This window comes from Garra rufa, chromosome 23 (genome assembly GCF_049309525.1).
Source record: "Garra rufa chromosome 23, GarRuf1.0, whole genome shotgun sequence".
NCBI lineage: Eukaryota > Metazoa > Chordata > Actinopteri > Cypriniformes > Cyprinidae > Garra > Garra rufa.
In genome coordinates this window covers 29,559,586-29,574,903 of record NC_133383.1, presented here as the reverse complement: position 1 = coordinate 29,574,903, position 15,318 = coordinate 29,559,586, and the positions used below count along the sequence as shown (strand labels likewise).

The following is a 15,318-nucleotide window of genomic DNA, read 5'->3' as shown; positions in this document are numbered from 1 at the left end:
AAATCCTAATTACACCCTTCGGCTCGTGACGATACATTGATGTCCTAAGACACGAAACGATCGGTTTTTGTGAGAAACTGAACAGTATTTAAATCATTTTTTACCTTTGATCCACATCCACGTCCATCTGTCCTGAGCACGAACTCATCATCCGGCTCGTGACATGTGAATGCGCTCTGGCGTAGTATTCGCAAACCCCTGAAGCGATCTGTCGCATGTATACAGCACTCATTGTTTACACAGTGCACAGAGATTGTGGGTATAGCGGCTATTCAAAATGGTAAGTACTTGTGCTTATCCTGATTGTTCAAACCGATTGCTTGCGCAAACTCATCCGGGACTTTTCACTAATTTCCCCTTACGGCGTTTGCGTATTCCACGCCAGAGCGCGTTCACATGTAACGAGCCTGATGCTAAACCCGTGCTCATGACAGATGGACGTGGCTGTGTATCAAAGGTAAAAAATGATATAAATACTGTTCAGTTTCTTGCAAAAACTGATTGTTTCGTGTCTTAGGACATCAGTGTATCGTCACGAGCCGCAGGGTGTAATTTGGATTCGTCTGTGCATGTTTTTGTTTACTTTTAAAGGTCTGGTGCCCATCCACGTCCATTATATGACCGGCAGACTGCACCGGTTTTCGTTAAAAAAAAATCTTTGTTTGTGTTTTTCTGAGGAAACAAAGTCACCTACATCTTGGATGCCCTGGGGGTAAGCAGATAAACATCAAATTTTCATTTTTGGGTGAACTATCCCTTTAAAATGTATATAAGTAGTAAATGTTTTTAGAAAATAACCAATTGATTAACTAAATAAGACTCTTCTTCCTCGGCTGGGATTGTTTAGAGCCTTTTGAAGCTGCATTTTGGAGTTCAAACTCGGGGGCACCATAGAAGTCCATTATATGGAGAGAAATCCTCAAATGTTTTCCTCAAAAAAACAACATTTCAACTGAAGAAAGAAAGACATGAACATCTTGGATGACACGGGGGTGAGTACATTTTCTGAACTACTCCTTTAATTTAATGCAATCTTTAAATTCAGATGACGTAGATGATCAAATGTCACAATGTCTGCATAAACTCAGAATGAGCCTCATTTTATCATGCGGTGTCAAAGCACACTGTACACTATTTTTCAGCACACATTCCGAAAATAGAGTGAACCATCAACTCGTGTAATTCGCTTGATTCAGCGGCGAACATAATGATGAATCATGGTTCAGTAAAGTCGTTCATCATGTGCGCTTTAGGGCCGTGTCCCAGTGAACCGCTGGGGTTGTAAGTTGGCCGACCGCTCGTGTTTATGATGCATACAGCCTGTTATGATTGATTCAGCTTGTCTGGAACAGCTGTAGCATTGCTCTTCCGTTTAGTTTTAGATCTGATCTGCTCTGGCTGGAAGTGAGGCTGATGGGATATGCTTGCTTATCTATAAGGGATTATGGGGACAGGGGAAAGTTAGGACAATTCTAAGGGCCCACACACTTTAGGGGCCCCGAGAGATCTGCTTTGGTGTGATAGGGGGAGGGGCCCAACCTCATATTTTGTCATAGGGCCCAAAATTGTGAGCGGCGCCCCTGTATGGGGAAACTGGAGTTTTACATTTTTCTGACGAAAATGTGAGTGGTGCTTGCAAATCTCTCTGCCACTTTGCTTGGGTCTTCTGAATGGATTTTAGTTTTTTTTTTTTTTTTTCGGGTCCAATCAAAAGCCAAGCCCATCCAGTGATATTCTGGTCTATTAAAAGACAGTTCACCCAGAGTTTAAATTGTATCTTTATTTACCCAACCTTGTGTCAGACCAAACTTATACTCAGTGTTGGGGGTAACGCATTACAAGTGACGCAATAATATTACTTTTCCAAGTAGCTAGTAAAGTAACTCATTACTTTTTAATTGACAAGAAAATATCTGAGTTACTTTTTCAAATAAGTAATGCCAGTTTCTTTTTTTCCTTACATTTATTGATTAAAAGCTCTCCTGTCCCCATGTTGAGAGAAATTGTGATTAAGATGTTACTTTAGTTCTAGAATAAATGTGAACATGCATTAATTCATCTCACTCACTAAAAAACAAATACAGTATTCCTCAAAATGAACAAAAACACTAAAATTCAATGCAAACCTGCAATAATTGAATGTTAAATAATACAAATATCCTTTATGTATTTAATCCCATTTTATTAACCCCCTGGGGTCCAAACACGCGTATACGCGTTTTGTGGCAGTTTCCCAAAAGGAACTTCAATTACTCGGTCATTTCTGATTGTACAGATAAAAGCAGTACATCAATCGAATCTGTAAAGGGTCTACTTTTATTTGTATATACTCACAAAACCAAAAAAATATTGTGATTTTACAAAATAAAGAAAACAAAAAGGGTGTGCTGTCTGCCGCGTTGATCTCCGTGATCTTCATTCAGAAACGCGTCATTAAAATAGACTATAACTCAGCCAATACACAACACAGAGACATGAGCAATATGTCTAGAGAAAGCTTGATATCTATACTTTCAAATAAAGTAATGTTTATTGAAATCAAATATTCTGTGATAAAGTAATCCGTATGAAACCAACACGATGTCCAGTCTCTCTTGTCTGCTTCATTAGTTTTAATTAGATCACGCCCAAGAGCGATTCCAGTCTTTCATATTCAAATCGTCCACGTGAGGGCGCCGCGCCAAAAGTAGACGCCCACATCACGGTAAACAAAGAAGAAAGCAGTTTCTTTTCTTTCAAGTTAGTCCTTTCTGGAAGAAGATGGGCTGTCAGGAATAAAACTTACTTCAGAAGATGAACATTATATGAGACACAGCGTGAACCAGCAGATGAGATATTTACACAAGTAAGTTTTTTTCTTTTATATTTGTAAGTTGTTACTGTGACAGAATGTGCACACATTTTACCAGTTAAGACTTTTTGCCAACTGTATTTCCTGACTACAGCAAGTGAAACATTATAAAGTATGTTTCATTTCACTGCATCTAAATGTCTCATGATGACAGGATGTTTCAACTTTGGTCGAAAAACGCGCTGGCGCATTTGAGGCACGCTTTTGTAATAACTCCGAAAAGAATGTAAAATTCTCCGTCAGTTTTGATCGTACAAATACAACCAATACATCATTCGAAACTGTAGAGGGTATATTTTTATTTGTATACACTGTGCTTTTATGAAAATAAGAAAACAGTCAGGGCACGCGCTCTGCCTTCACTGTCTGTTATATCTTTACACAGACACATAAATGAAACTAACGTGCATGAAACCTAAATCTAAGTGATTAAGTGCCTCACAGACATAATGCATTTACTTGTAGAAAGCTTGAAATGTTTACTTTTACATAAACCAATTCAAATAAAAAACTAATATTCTCTTTTTAAGTAATCTGTATGAAAGGTAGAAGATGTATGGTTTCTCCTGTATCACTTCATTACAAACCTTACACCTGTATTTATCTCACACTGTTTTATTTGCACCTAACTGTTATACGCCTATGCTATATACTACCAGTCAAAGGTACTTTTTTAAAGAAAAATAATTATCTAATTTTGTGAAATAGGTTTACTATGTAAAAAAAACTGCTCACTTAAAAAAAAAAAAAAACTTTTAATAATAAAAAGTTTGGCTGGTAGTGTATGTGTTTTCTCCATGTTAGCTCTGTCTTTGTCAGATCATTGTGTTGCTCACATCTATTTGTTTTCTTTGCAGTTTCTGCTGTTCCCCGTTTTCCTGTGTTCAAGTTTCCTGCAAGTGATTTGGATATTGCACCCTCGACATCTTGACTTCTGTGTTTATTACTTTTGTTCCTAATAAAAAGTTTAACTGCACTCACAAGTGAAAGACAAGTTATTTTGTGTGATAGTTAAATATATTCAAAATACGCTTCAAACTAAATATATATGTATTTTGTCCTTTCATTTTTCCTTTATTCTTTCTGTTGTTTCCTCTCAGTCAACATCCGACTGAATGGCTCATTATGCGGCTCATTATGCAGGTCTTTGTCTTCTCAGGTGTAAATCACAGCATTATTCATGATCATTCACGCCTTCTCGCATACAGCCACTCTAAACAAAAAGTGTCTTCAAAAATTTAAATCTATATACTGTTTTGTGAAAACAAGTGAACTAGATGATTTTCACATCATTTGGTAGAAAAAAAACAAGCCTACCACATCCAATTCTCGAAAGTCCCGAGAATAAATATTCTGTATGTGTTAGATGACCTTATTTCAGTGACTTCAAAAATTTAGTTTTTCAAAATGCACGCATAAACATTGTTTTCTCAAAAACTTAAAAGTGTACATTCATGTTGCTTACATATTTTTGTAGTCCAATTTGTGCTAAATACAATGTATTTAGATTTAGGATATTAATATGTTTTTAACATACTGAAAAAAGCACAAATGTCAAGGCATGTCAAAACTTCTTCAGGGCCCCAAAACACCCCCGGGCCCCAGAGGGTTAACCGATGTCTTTGCTGCCAACCTTCAGTGATCCAATTCATCCATACTAATAAGCTAAAATCTAACATTTTTTCCCTTTTTTATTGCTGAAGAGTTGACTTTTTTTCTTCTGTGGTCTACTGTACAGACGTCAATTTACTTTTCTCTAAGCCTGAGCCTTTTGGTGTGAAAAGGCTTTTACATTTGACAAAAATAGAACTTTTTATATTAAAAACAAACAAGCAAGCGCTGCCCAGATTTAAAAAAGTAATGCAAAAGTAACGTAACGCATTACTTTCCATAAAACGTAACCAAGTAACATAATTAGTTACTTTTCAGGGAGTAACTGAACATTTAAATGCATTACTTTTAAAGGTAACTTTCCCCAACACTGCGTATACTGAACACAAAACATACATACTTAAAGTCAGTGGGGTCCAACATTCGTTTAAATATTTTCTTTTGTGTTTCTTAGAATAAATAAATACTGTAAATGTAAATTTGACACAACACTGAGGGTATGTAAACGATGATTAAATGAGGAACCAGAGCTTAGGTCAAGAATTAAAATTCAGTGGGACCTTTTTTTTTATCACCGACACTGCAATTCACAAGTCTGACTGCTGAGAAGAGTAATACCATCTTATCAAGTGTGAATGTATAATACAGATTTAGGACAAGTTACGTGACTAAATTTAAATACTAAGGCATATGAATAAAACCTAATCCTATGATGCTTAAATGAGAAATGCTCTATTATTTATGTAAATAAGATGATGATAATATTACTAATAATAATAATTAATAGTATTGCATAATATAAATATTACTAAATAGAAACAAAATACATATTAATGTATTTAAGTATTTAGGAAAAAATGGAATTTAAAATAATAATTATAATTGCATAAAATGTTAAAATTACTGAAACAAAATAAATATTGGTAATGTATTTAAGTATTTAGGAAAAATAGTATTTATAACAATAATAATAATAATAATAATAATAATAATAATAACAATAATAATAATAATAATAATAATAATAGGACTTAGTTATAGTTATAATTATTATTATTTTATTATTACGTAAAACAAATATTGTATATATAATATATTTAAGCATTTAAGAAAAACTATTATTATTATTATTATTATTATTATAAATTATTACAAAATAAAAGCAAAATAAATGACTAATGTTATAATAATAAAAATAATAATATTTATTATTATTATTATTATTATTATGATTATTGCATATAATATAAATATTACCAAATGAAAAACTAAATATTTCAAATGTACTTAAGTATTAAAGAAAATTTAATCTTAAAATAAATCTTAGTAAATATAAATAAATTATTATTATTATTACATAAAATATAAATATTACTAAATAGAAACAAAATAAATATGACTTATATAATAAAGTACTTAAAAACAAAATAAATGACTAATGTTATAATAATAAAAATAATATTTATTATTATTATTATTATTATTATTGCATATAATATAAATATTGCTAAATAAAAAACTCAATATTTCAAATGTATTTAAGTATTAAAGAAAATGTAATACTTATTTTAAAATAAGTAATGTTATTACATAAAATAAATCTTAGTAAATAAAAATGTATTATTATTATTACATAAAATATACATATTACATAATAGAAACTAAAGAAATATGACTTATATAATAAAGTACTTAAAGGCATTTAAAATAATAATTATATTTACATAAAATGTTAATATTACAAAAAATCTAAAGAAATAATACTAATATATTTAAGTATTAAAATTTATAATAAACAAGTATTTACAAATATTATTATAATTATTATTATTATTATACAAATTTAAATATTACTAAATAACTAAATAAATATTACTAATATTATATAATAATAATAATAATAATAATAATAATAATAATAATAATTATTATTATTATTATTATTTTGTATTTTACAACTATACAGTTACAACACCAATATTCTAGGCTGCTCTAATTTCTTAACTTTTAAACTATTTGTTTATTTATTCTGATATAAATGAAACCACACAGAGCTCTTAATCTTCTCTTTTGTTGATTATTATTTGGTTGGAGGATGTTCCCAAATGAATGTTACATGTTCTTTCTCCTTTTTCCTTTCAATTAGCCAATAATTAAATGTTGCTTATACTATTTCTGCAGTATGTTTGTATTCTATGCACAACGTGCAAGTTTTTATATGCATGGAGCATTGGATGCATACCAAATATACAACAAAACATATCATCATGCAGTGTGCTCAGCGTGTGGGGAATGCACTGGTATTTATAGCGGCACGTTTTCATTCCCAAGATATTAACTAGATGTCTCTCATAGGCAATGAGATGAGGTTATGTATTATAGTGTAGTACAGTACTATCAGTGTGTAAGCTTGCATCTCTCTCTATATACACACATTCTGGTGGTCTTTGCTGTGTTTTTGGTGTTTGTAGTCACACGCTGCCCCCTGTAGGACAGCAGAGGTGTGTTTAGTGTAAGTCTTGTGTTGTAGGAAATGATAAAGATTTCAAGAACCAAGCTGTAATTAGTCTATTCAGCATAAAATCGCTTTCACAGAGGAACAGATTTGGTCTCAATCATCACCTCTTTATTGTTAAAACACTAAAAAAGTACTTGATTTTAATTTTACTAAACTTCATCTTTACAAATTTATTACATATGCATTTAAATAAATGACACATTTTAATAAATTTCTTTTAGTTTACTTAAAATGCTTGTCAGCTGTGCACATTACAACAAAAAATGAAATAATGAAAGAGTTGAGGCTTAAGATTGAGACTTAATTTTTTATTTAGTGGGTCAAAAGCACTCTAAAGTTCATCTTTGGGTTTTGTTTTAAAGTATATATTTTTCTAAATTAAGTACTCTTTTTAAAAGTTTGCTTTTTAAAAAATGGTATTACTTGCATGAATTGAATGGCATCTCTGCAATTATTAGGAAATTAAAAGAAATTTAATGGCTAAAAATAGACTGCGGGGGAAGTTTTTCAGCTCACTCCATCAGAGTGACAGATATGAATGTTTTGTAGGTCAGCCTCTCCTTCAGTCCTATGAAAGTCTGTTTAATAAGGTCTAGAGAGATCTTGATATTGTTTTGTAGTGCAGTGGACTTTCATTTTTTTCTGGTTTTTCATCTTGGTGGGTTTTGCTCAGAGCACTTTGTTGCAAAGCACTGTTAACTGTACTGTGTTCAGTCCTCAGGGGTTACGAGAAAAATGCTTTCATGTTGGAAATAGGCTTTATTACCCACAGGTACACTTTAGTTCGGCATTTGGTGCATTCTGTTCAACATTCTTGGAACAAACAACTTTTCTTGTTAATTATTTAATCAAAAACATTAACATGTTAAAAATATAATAAAACCAGCATGGTCAGTCAAGACCAGGCTGGGAGACCAGCTACTTCCAGCTAAAACCAGCCTGCTCTTGGCTGGTCAGCAAGCTGGTTTTAGAGGGGTTTTGGCCAATTCCTTAGCTGGTCTGACTGGAAGACCAGCTGGAACAACTAGCCAAAACCAGCCTGACCAGCCAAGACCAGGCTGGGAGACCAGCTAAAACCAGCTTCTTCCAGCTTAAACCAGCTAAAACCAATCAACCAACCATTTTAGGCTGGTTTTAGCTGATCATCCAGCCTGCTCTTGGCTGGTCAGCAAGCTGGTTTTAGAGGGGTTTTGGCCACTTCCTTAGCTGGTCTGGCTGGAAGACCAGCTGGAACAACCAGCTAAAACCAGCCTGATCAGTCAAGACCAGGCTGGGAGACCAGCTACTTCCAGCTAAAACCAGCCTGCTCTTGGCTGGTCAGCAAGCTGGTTTTAGAGGGGTTTTGGCCACTTCCTTAGCTGGTCTGACTGGAAGACCAGCTGGAACAACCAGCTAAAACCAGCCTGAACAGTCAAGACCAGGCTGGGAGACCAGCTACTTCCAGCTACTTCCAGAACCAGCTAAAACCAACCAACCATCTTAGGCTGGTTTTAGCTGATCATCCAGCCTGCTCTTGGCTGGTCAGCATGCTTGTTTTAGAGGGGTTTTGGCCACTTCCTGAGCTGGTCTGACTGGAAGACCAGCTGGAACAACCAGCTAAAACCAGCCTGATCAGTCAAGACCAGGCTGGGAGACCACCAGCTACTTCCAGCTAAAACCAGCCTGCTCTTGGCTGGTCAGCAGGCTGGTTTTAGAGGGGTTTTGGCCACTTCCTTAGCTGGTCTGACTGGAAGACCAGCTGGAACAACTAGCCAAAACCAGCCTGACCAGCCAAGACCAGGCTGGGAGACCAGCTAAAACCAGCTTCTTCCAGCTTAAACCAGCTGAAACCAACCAACCATTTTAGGCTGGTTTTAGCTGATCATCCAGCCTGCTCTTGGCTGGTCAGCATGCTTGTTTTAGAGGGGTTTTGGCCACTTCCTTAGCTGGTCTGACTGGAAGACCAGCTGGAACAACCAGCTAAAACCAGCCTGATCAGTCAAGACCAGGCTGGGAGACCAGCTACTTCCAGCTAAAACCAGCCTGCTCTTGGCTGGTCAGCAAGCTGGTTTTAGAGGGGTTTTGGCCACTTCCTTAGCTGGTCTGACTGGAAGACCAGCTGGAACAACCAGCTAAAACCAGCCTGATCAGTCAAGACCAGGCTGGGAGACCAGCTACTTCCAGCTAAAACCAGCCTGCTCTTGGCTGGTCAGCAGGCTGGTTTTAGGGGGTTTTTGGCCACTTCCTTAGCTGGTCTGACTGGAAGACCAGCTGGAACAACCAGCTAAAACCAGCCTGATCAGTCAAGACCAGGCTGGGAGACCAGCTACTTCCAGCTAAAACCAGCCTGCTCTTGGCTGGTCAGCAGGCTGGTTTTAGGGGGGTTTTGGCCACTTCCTTAGCTGGTCTGACTGGGACACCAGCTGGAACAAACTACTCAAAACCAGCCAAGACCAGGCTGGGAGACCAGCTAAAACCATTTTAAACCAGCTAAAACCAGCCAACCATCTTAGGCTGGTTTTAGCTGATCATCCAGCCTGGTCTTGACTGATCAGCAGGCTGGTTTTAGAGGGTTTTTTTATGTCTTGCGAAAAAGTTCACATGGGGTGTGTTTTCATCATGAGACAAGGTTGCCAAAACGTATCATCCAATTTATATTATCATTATCGGGGTCATTTCAACCCACAGACATGAAAAACAACCCTCGGCAACAGCGTTAAAGGAGCCATGGGAAAACCGTGGACTTAGCAACACTGGCACTGATTAATTAAAACAGCATGGATTGAACATTAGGTTACTCTATTCATACTGCTCCAAAGAAGTTGATGTGAGCATAACATAATGAAGATCAGTATTAAGTTATTACATTTCCTTTGCTTATTGTCTTTCAACTACATGTAAACGGTAGTGTTGTACTTTGAAGACTCTTTAATGATTTAAAATACCATAGTCCAATTGAGGAGAACGTCCAACTTCTAGTGTTTTTTAATGTTGTACTTGTTGTCGTCAAGTTCTACGTTCAGCAAAATATTGCAATTATGTACCATTTTAAATTTCAATTCCATTATTAAATGGGTTTTATATGAGATTTTTTCCTCTAGCAATTAAAGAGAGAGAACAGCCAATAATGTTAACTTTTACACTGCAATTTTATATGGAACATCAATGGCCAGGTTTTTAAAACATTATCCCCCAGTTTTACAGACAAGACTTAAGCCTAGTCCTAGACTAAAATGTGAGTCTGAGACTTTTAAGAAATGTAAGAGCTGTTTCATCTGACAGAAACTTGCATTGACTGATCTTAAAATATATCAGAGCCTTTGTTTTGTCTCAAGATGCACACCAGTAAGTTTTTTTTTTTTTTTTTTTTGGTCTAAGCACGTTTATAAAAATGACTTAAATGTCCTAATTGAGCTATGCCTAATCCTGGATTAGTCTGCGCCCTGTCTGTGAAACTTGGCCTGTGTTTGTGAGTATGTGACCATCATACGCTACGCGATTTTCGATGAAATCTGTCAGCTCAAATTTGCAAACTGGCTCTGACTTTCTGCAACTAGTGTTAACTTGTACAGACTGTAAATCAGGGTAATACATCTATTACAACTATTTGAAAATCTGGAATCTGAGAGTGCAAAAAAGTGAATATATTGAGAAAATTGCTTTTAAAGTTGTCCAAATGAAGTTTTACTAATCAAAACTTAAGTTTTAATATATTTAAGGTAGGAAATTTACAAAATATCTTTATTGGAGCATGGTCTTTACTTAATATCCCAATTATTTTTGGCATTAAAAAAAAAAGTATAATTTTGACCCGTACAGTGTATTTTTGGCTATTGCTACAAATATACCCATGCTACTTAAGACTTAGAAGGTTTTGTGGTCCAGGGTCACTAATGTCACTAAATGGCATCACAGTGCTTGAACGTGGTAATCATTCAGTACCATGGCATGGTACAAATTTAAGTAAATTTAAGTGAGGCTGCTTTTCTGAATTCAGCTACTGGAAAGAAAAGTGCTGTGTCAGTGGATCGTGACTCTAATTGGGTTAGACATGCTCCCCCTTCGGCTCCATATGATGCCCTTTAAATTATGGTTTAAGTCAAGCATGAGGAATCATGGTACGTGGGCTCATGAAATACTAATGAGGCGCTGACTCAGTACTTTGCTGCGAGGTTCAGATTGTGTTGTTTCAGAGTGTGAGATGTGTATAAAGACCATGTTCAACCTGCTTTGATATTCTCTTCTGTCCTGATATGACTTCTGATGCGCTGCTGTGGACTGTAATTGGATTCAGAGGTCAGAGCTGACGGTTAGCGGTTTGAAGTTAAACTCTGTGGACATCTGTGACATGATGTTGTAAGCAGAGACAACAATTTCATCTTTTCTCTCAGACTGTAAAAACAAAAAGATTGGGCTTATAGTAGGGCTGTCAGTTTAACACGTTAACTTGCAACTGTACATCATCTTATATTTCATCATCTTATAGTTATGCCCTAAAATTCAAGATTTTGGTCCAAATCCCCTTGTATGTGTTTTGGCTCATATTTATATCACGTATCACATAATATCTCACAACCAACAAGAGCAATATGACACTAAATGAGCAACTGAAGCCACTTTAAGGTGATTTTAGTCAAAATGGGTGAAAAAAAAACATTAAAACAACCACTAGTAATACAATATAATCGGTTATCACTTTTGACCACAAGGTGGCACTGTCTCAAAACTTTTTTGAATACTTTCAGGTCATGGTCTTGATGGTATATACAAAGTTTTGTAATGATACACCAATGCATTAGTAAAAATGTAGCATTTTATATCAAAATACTTTTAATGTAGTCAATGGCAATTTCATGTTTTGTTCAAGTATAGCGCCACCAAGAGGCACAATCCCACCCAATTTTTGTGTGTCCTTAGAGTAGAGTCCTTATGTATGCCCATACATATTTGTGTCAAATTTGGTAAAAATATCATTTTGTTTTTGAGTTATAGACATTTTTCTATATTTAAAGAAAAAAAAAAAAAAAAAACGACAGATGGCTGACTTTGTTTGCATTTTTTTTGCAACTTACTATCAAAATTTTGGTAATTGGGCATTAATATTTAGCCGGCACACTATGTTTGAATTTCCTACGATGGTTTCGTGTCAATAGGATAACGGTTTCTAGATATCGGCCAATGTTTTTTAAGAACTAAAATGCAATGTTGCACAAACCATAAGGCAAAACCTGGCATGTTTGGTATCACTGGACTCGGCAATGATTCGGGAGTCTAAAAAGGTGACTCTTGTGAAAGTAAGTCGACCACACCCAAAGTTATAAGCATGTGAATAATTAAGTTACAACTAGGTGGAGCTGGATCAAAACTTCTCAGGCTCCTTCAGGACATCGTGCTGATGACCCATACTGAGTTTTGTAACGATATGTGTTTGTAAAATATTGCATTTTACTACAAAATTCAAAATGGAGGACACCCAAATTGGCTGACGGGAAAATTGGGTATGGTTCGACTTGGCATGATGCAACGAATCTAAAAAGACCAGTTTTGACATTTTTGCCCAAATTGAGAAGTTATAAACAAAATTAACAATTTTTGCATCTCCTGACCACTAGGTGGCACTGGGCTGAAACTCTGCAGGTAGCCTCAGGTCATGCTTGTTATCACATATGCGAAGTTTGGTCCCAATTCGCCAAACCGTTGCGGATATATAGACCATTGTTGCATGCTTTTCGTAGAAATAATTTCCGTGCTATTCGAGAACCATTTGACTAATCAACTTGATTTGCACAATTTTTGGCGAAAATCAGACAAACCGTCTAGGACGAGTTCGAAAAAGTAGGTTTTACAAACTATTAAAAATGGAAAACAAAAACTAAACCTTACGATTTTTTAATTTTGGATTTCATTTTTGATTCTGTGCCTTATGGTTCAAAAGTTATTAGCATAAACATGAGTGAAATTTTGGACAAGTGGTGACGCTAGAGAGTTTGAGTTAGAGACTCAAAATTTGCTATGGTTGATGTTAATGCTGTCCTCTATCAGTGTGCCAAATTTCACAACTTTCCCGCAAGCAGTTCTGTGCGTTGCCATAGACTCAAGAGCGGAATAAAAATAATAATAAGAAGAAAAAGAAGACGACCAACGGATACAATAGTTGCATCTATTGCAATAGTTGAATCTTTAGTGCTTGGCCCCTAATAAAAACATTTAAAGGGATATGAAAAATAACAATTCTGTCATAATTTACTCACGCTCATGACGTTTCAAACCTTTATTTTGTGGAACATAAAAGAAAGTATTTTGAAGACTGTTGCTAAAGTTCTTTTGGTTACCATGAATTTTATTATATGAACACAAAATACTAAGACGTTTCCGAAATGATCTTCTTTTATGTTCCATAGTTCATGTTAGACCTTTGCAGCCTAAATGTTTGTGTGTAAGAAATTTAATGCCGAATCAAATAAAATATTTCTCTCTAAAACTACAGTTTGTAATGTTTAATCGCTACTTTCTCATTTAACACAAAACTATCTTTAAATAATCTTTTGTGGGTATTTTCAGTCAAATTAATTTTTCGATTATTATGCAATAAAGGGGAGACACTACAGGAAAAAAACACTTCATGCACTTATCAAATTTGAGATTTGGGGCTTTTTGATTTTTCATAGTGTTTTTTTCAGACTAGTGGAAAGAAATCATCCAAAAAAAAAAAAAAAAAAAAGAAGACACCGTTAAGTGTTTTTTTTTATTTTTTTTTATTGCACTTTATCTATTTGTGTCAACGTATTTCAATTACAATGCATATTTTTAAAGGCAATTTTCTCAAAATGAGTTTTTTCCTCTATACTGAGCCATAAATCTCCACTTCAGTAGCACTTACACACACCAAACTTTACATTTTTATTCCTGTCTATATGCTAAAGGTTTTTACAAAAGGTTTTGCTCATATATAATTTGCTTGATTTTATACAACATTTTATTCCCCCCATAATGGTAAATAAATAAATACATGTAGTGTTATCTGTCTGTACTAATTTTTTTTTAATTATGTTGACTCAAGATGAAATGAGATACCTAAAATTCCCACTGTAAAAACTGACTCTAACATGTCAAAAAAATCCAGTGTTTAGATTTTTGTACTAGAAATGTATGCAAATTAGAGCTTATTTTATTAAAAAACGCCTCATTTGCATATGTAAACCTAACATTTTAGAAAACTTGTAATACAAAAAATGTAAATTATCAATATCATCAATAAACTGTGTAAGTAAGGTGAAAACTATTAGTGATTTTTTATTTTTTACCCTATTCACCTGCAGTGTCTCGTCTTAGATTAATTAATCGACACATCATGTAATTAATTAGATTTTAAAATTTGAATCAACTGACAGCCCTAGTTTATAGTGATGAATTTATAGTGGAGGACTGTGGGACCGCATTTGAGTTGGAGTAATGTTGAAATACACAATATTTAGTGTTTTTTCAGGATTTTATAATGAGTTAAAAAGTTCAAAATAGCAGCATTTATTTGCAGAATTTTTGTAAAATTATAAATGTTTTTACTGTAACTATTGATCAAGTATAAGTGTCCTTGCTGAATAATACAATACATTTTTCTTAATAAAAAAAAAAACCCTGAAATGTAGTGTAAGTTACATAACACATCACTTTAAGCAAACCGTGCCTTCAGCTGTACTCTGAGACACCGTCTTGCATGTTTCATGAAAGGCCTTTATGTAACTCTACTGAAAATGAACGTTTGAGGAGTGTTTTAGAGGATATAAATATGACTTACGAGTGGGCCTAATGCAAACAGAAAAACAGATGTGGTTTGGTGCATGGAGATGAGACAAATTTTTGAGAGTTTGTGTGTGTATGTCTGTGTGTGTTAATCTCTACAGACACTTTTGTTAAGTTTGTTTCTTTGTTCTCTTTCCAGTTGGTGATCATGGCTGGGACGGTGCTGCTGGCGTACTACTTTGAATGCACAGACACGTTTGGGATCCATATCCAAGGTTTCTTCTGTAACGACGCTGAACTGTTGAAGCCGTACCCCGGGGTGGAGGAAAGCAGCTTCATCCCTCCTCTCATCCTCTACTGCGTGGTGGCAGCTGCACCCACAGCCATCGTAAGTAGTGATGGCTCAATATGACCAACAACTGACTAGTTCATTAGTGACTTGTTTTAGAAATTTTACATTTTAACTTCAGCGTTCGGGTGTTTTAAAGAACATTAATATTAAAGGTTCAATATCCCTTTGCTTTATAAATATGCTATAACTAAACTAAAACAACAACAAAGTTGTCAGAGAGGGTGGGAAATAAAATAAAAGAAATGATTACTATTAAGAAAAGTCCTA

The 15,318-nt window shown here is 34.9% G+C and overlaps 1 protein-coding gene across 1 annotated transcript in view; it reads left to right on the top strand.

The window, feature by feature from the left end:
* Positions 1-15,318, top strand: part of plppr1 (phospholipid phosphatase related 1) — a 76,260-nt gene that overhangs the window by 40,395 nt on the left and 20,547 nt on the right. Inside the window, exon 3 of the mRNA XM_073829685.1 lies at positions 14,899-15,087. Coding sequence (XP_073685786.1) covers positions 14,899-15,087 — 189 coding nt within the window. The remainder of the gene's footprint in view (positions 1-14,898; positions 15,088-15,318) is intronic.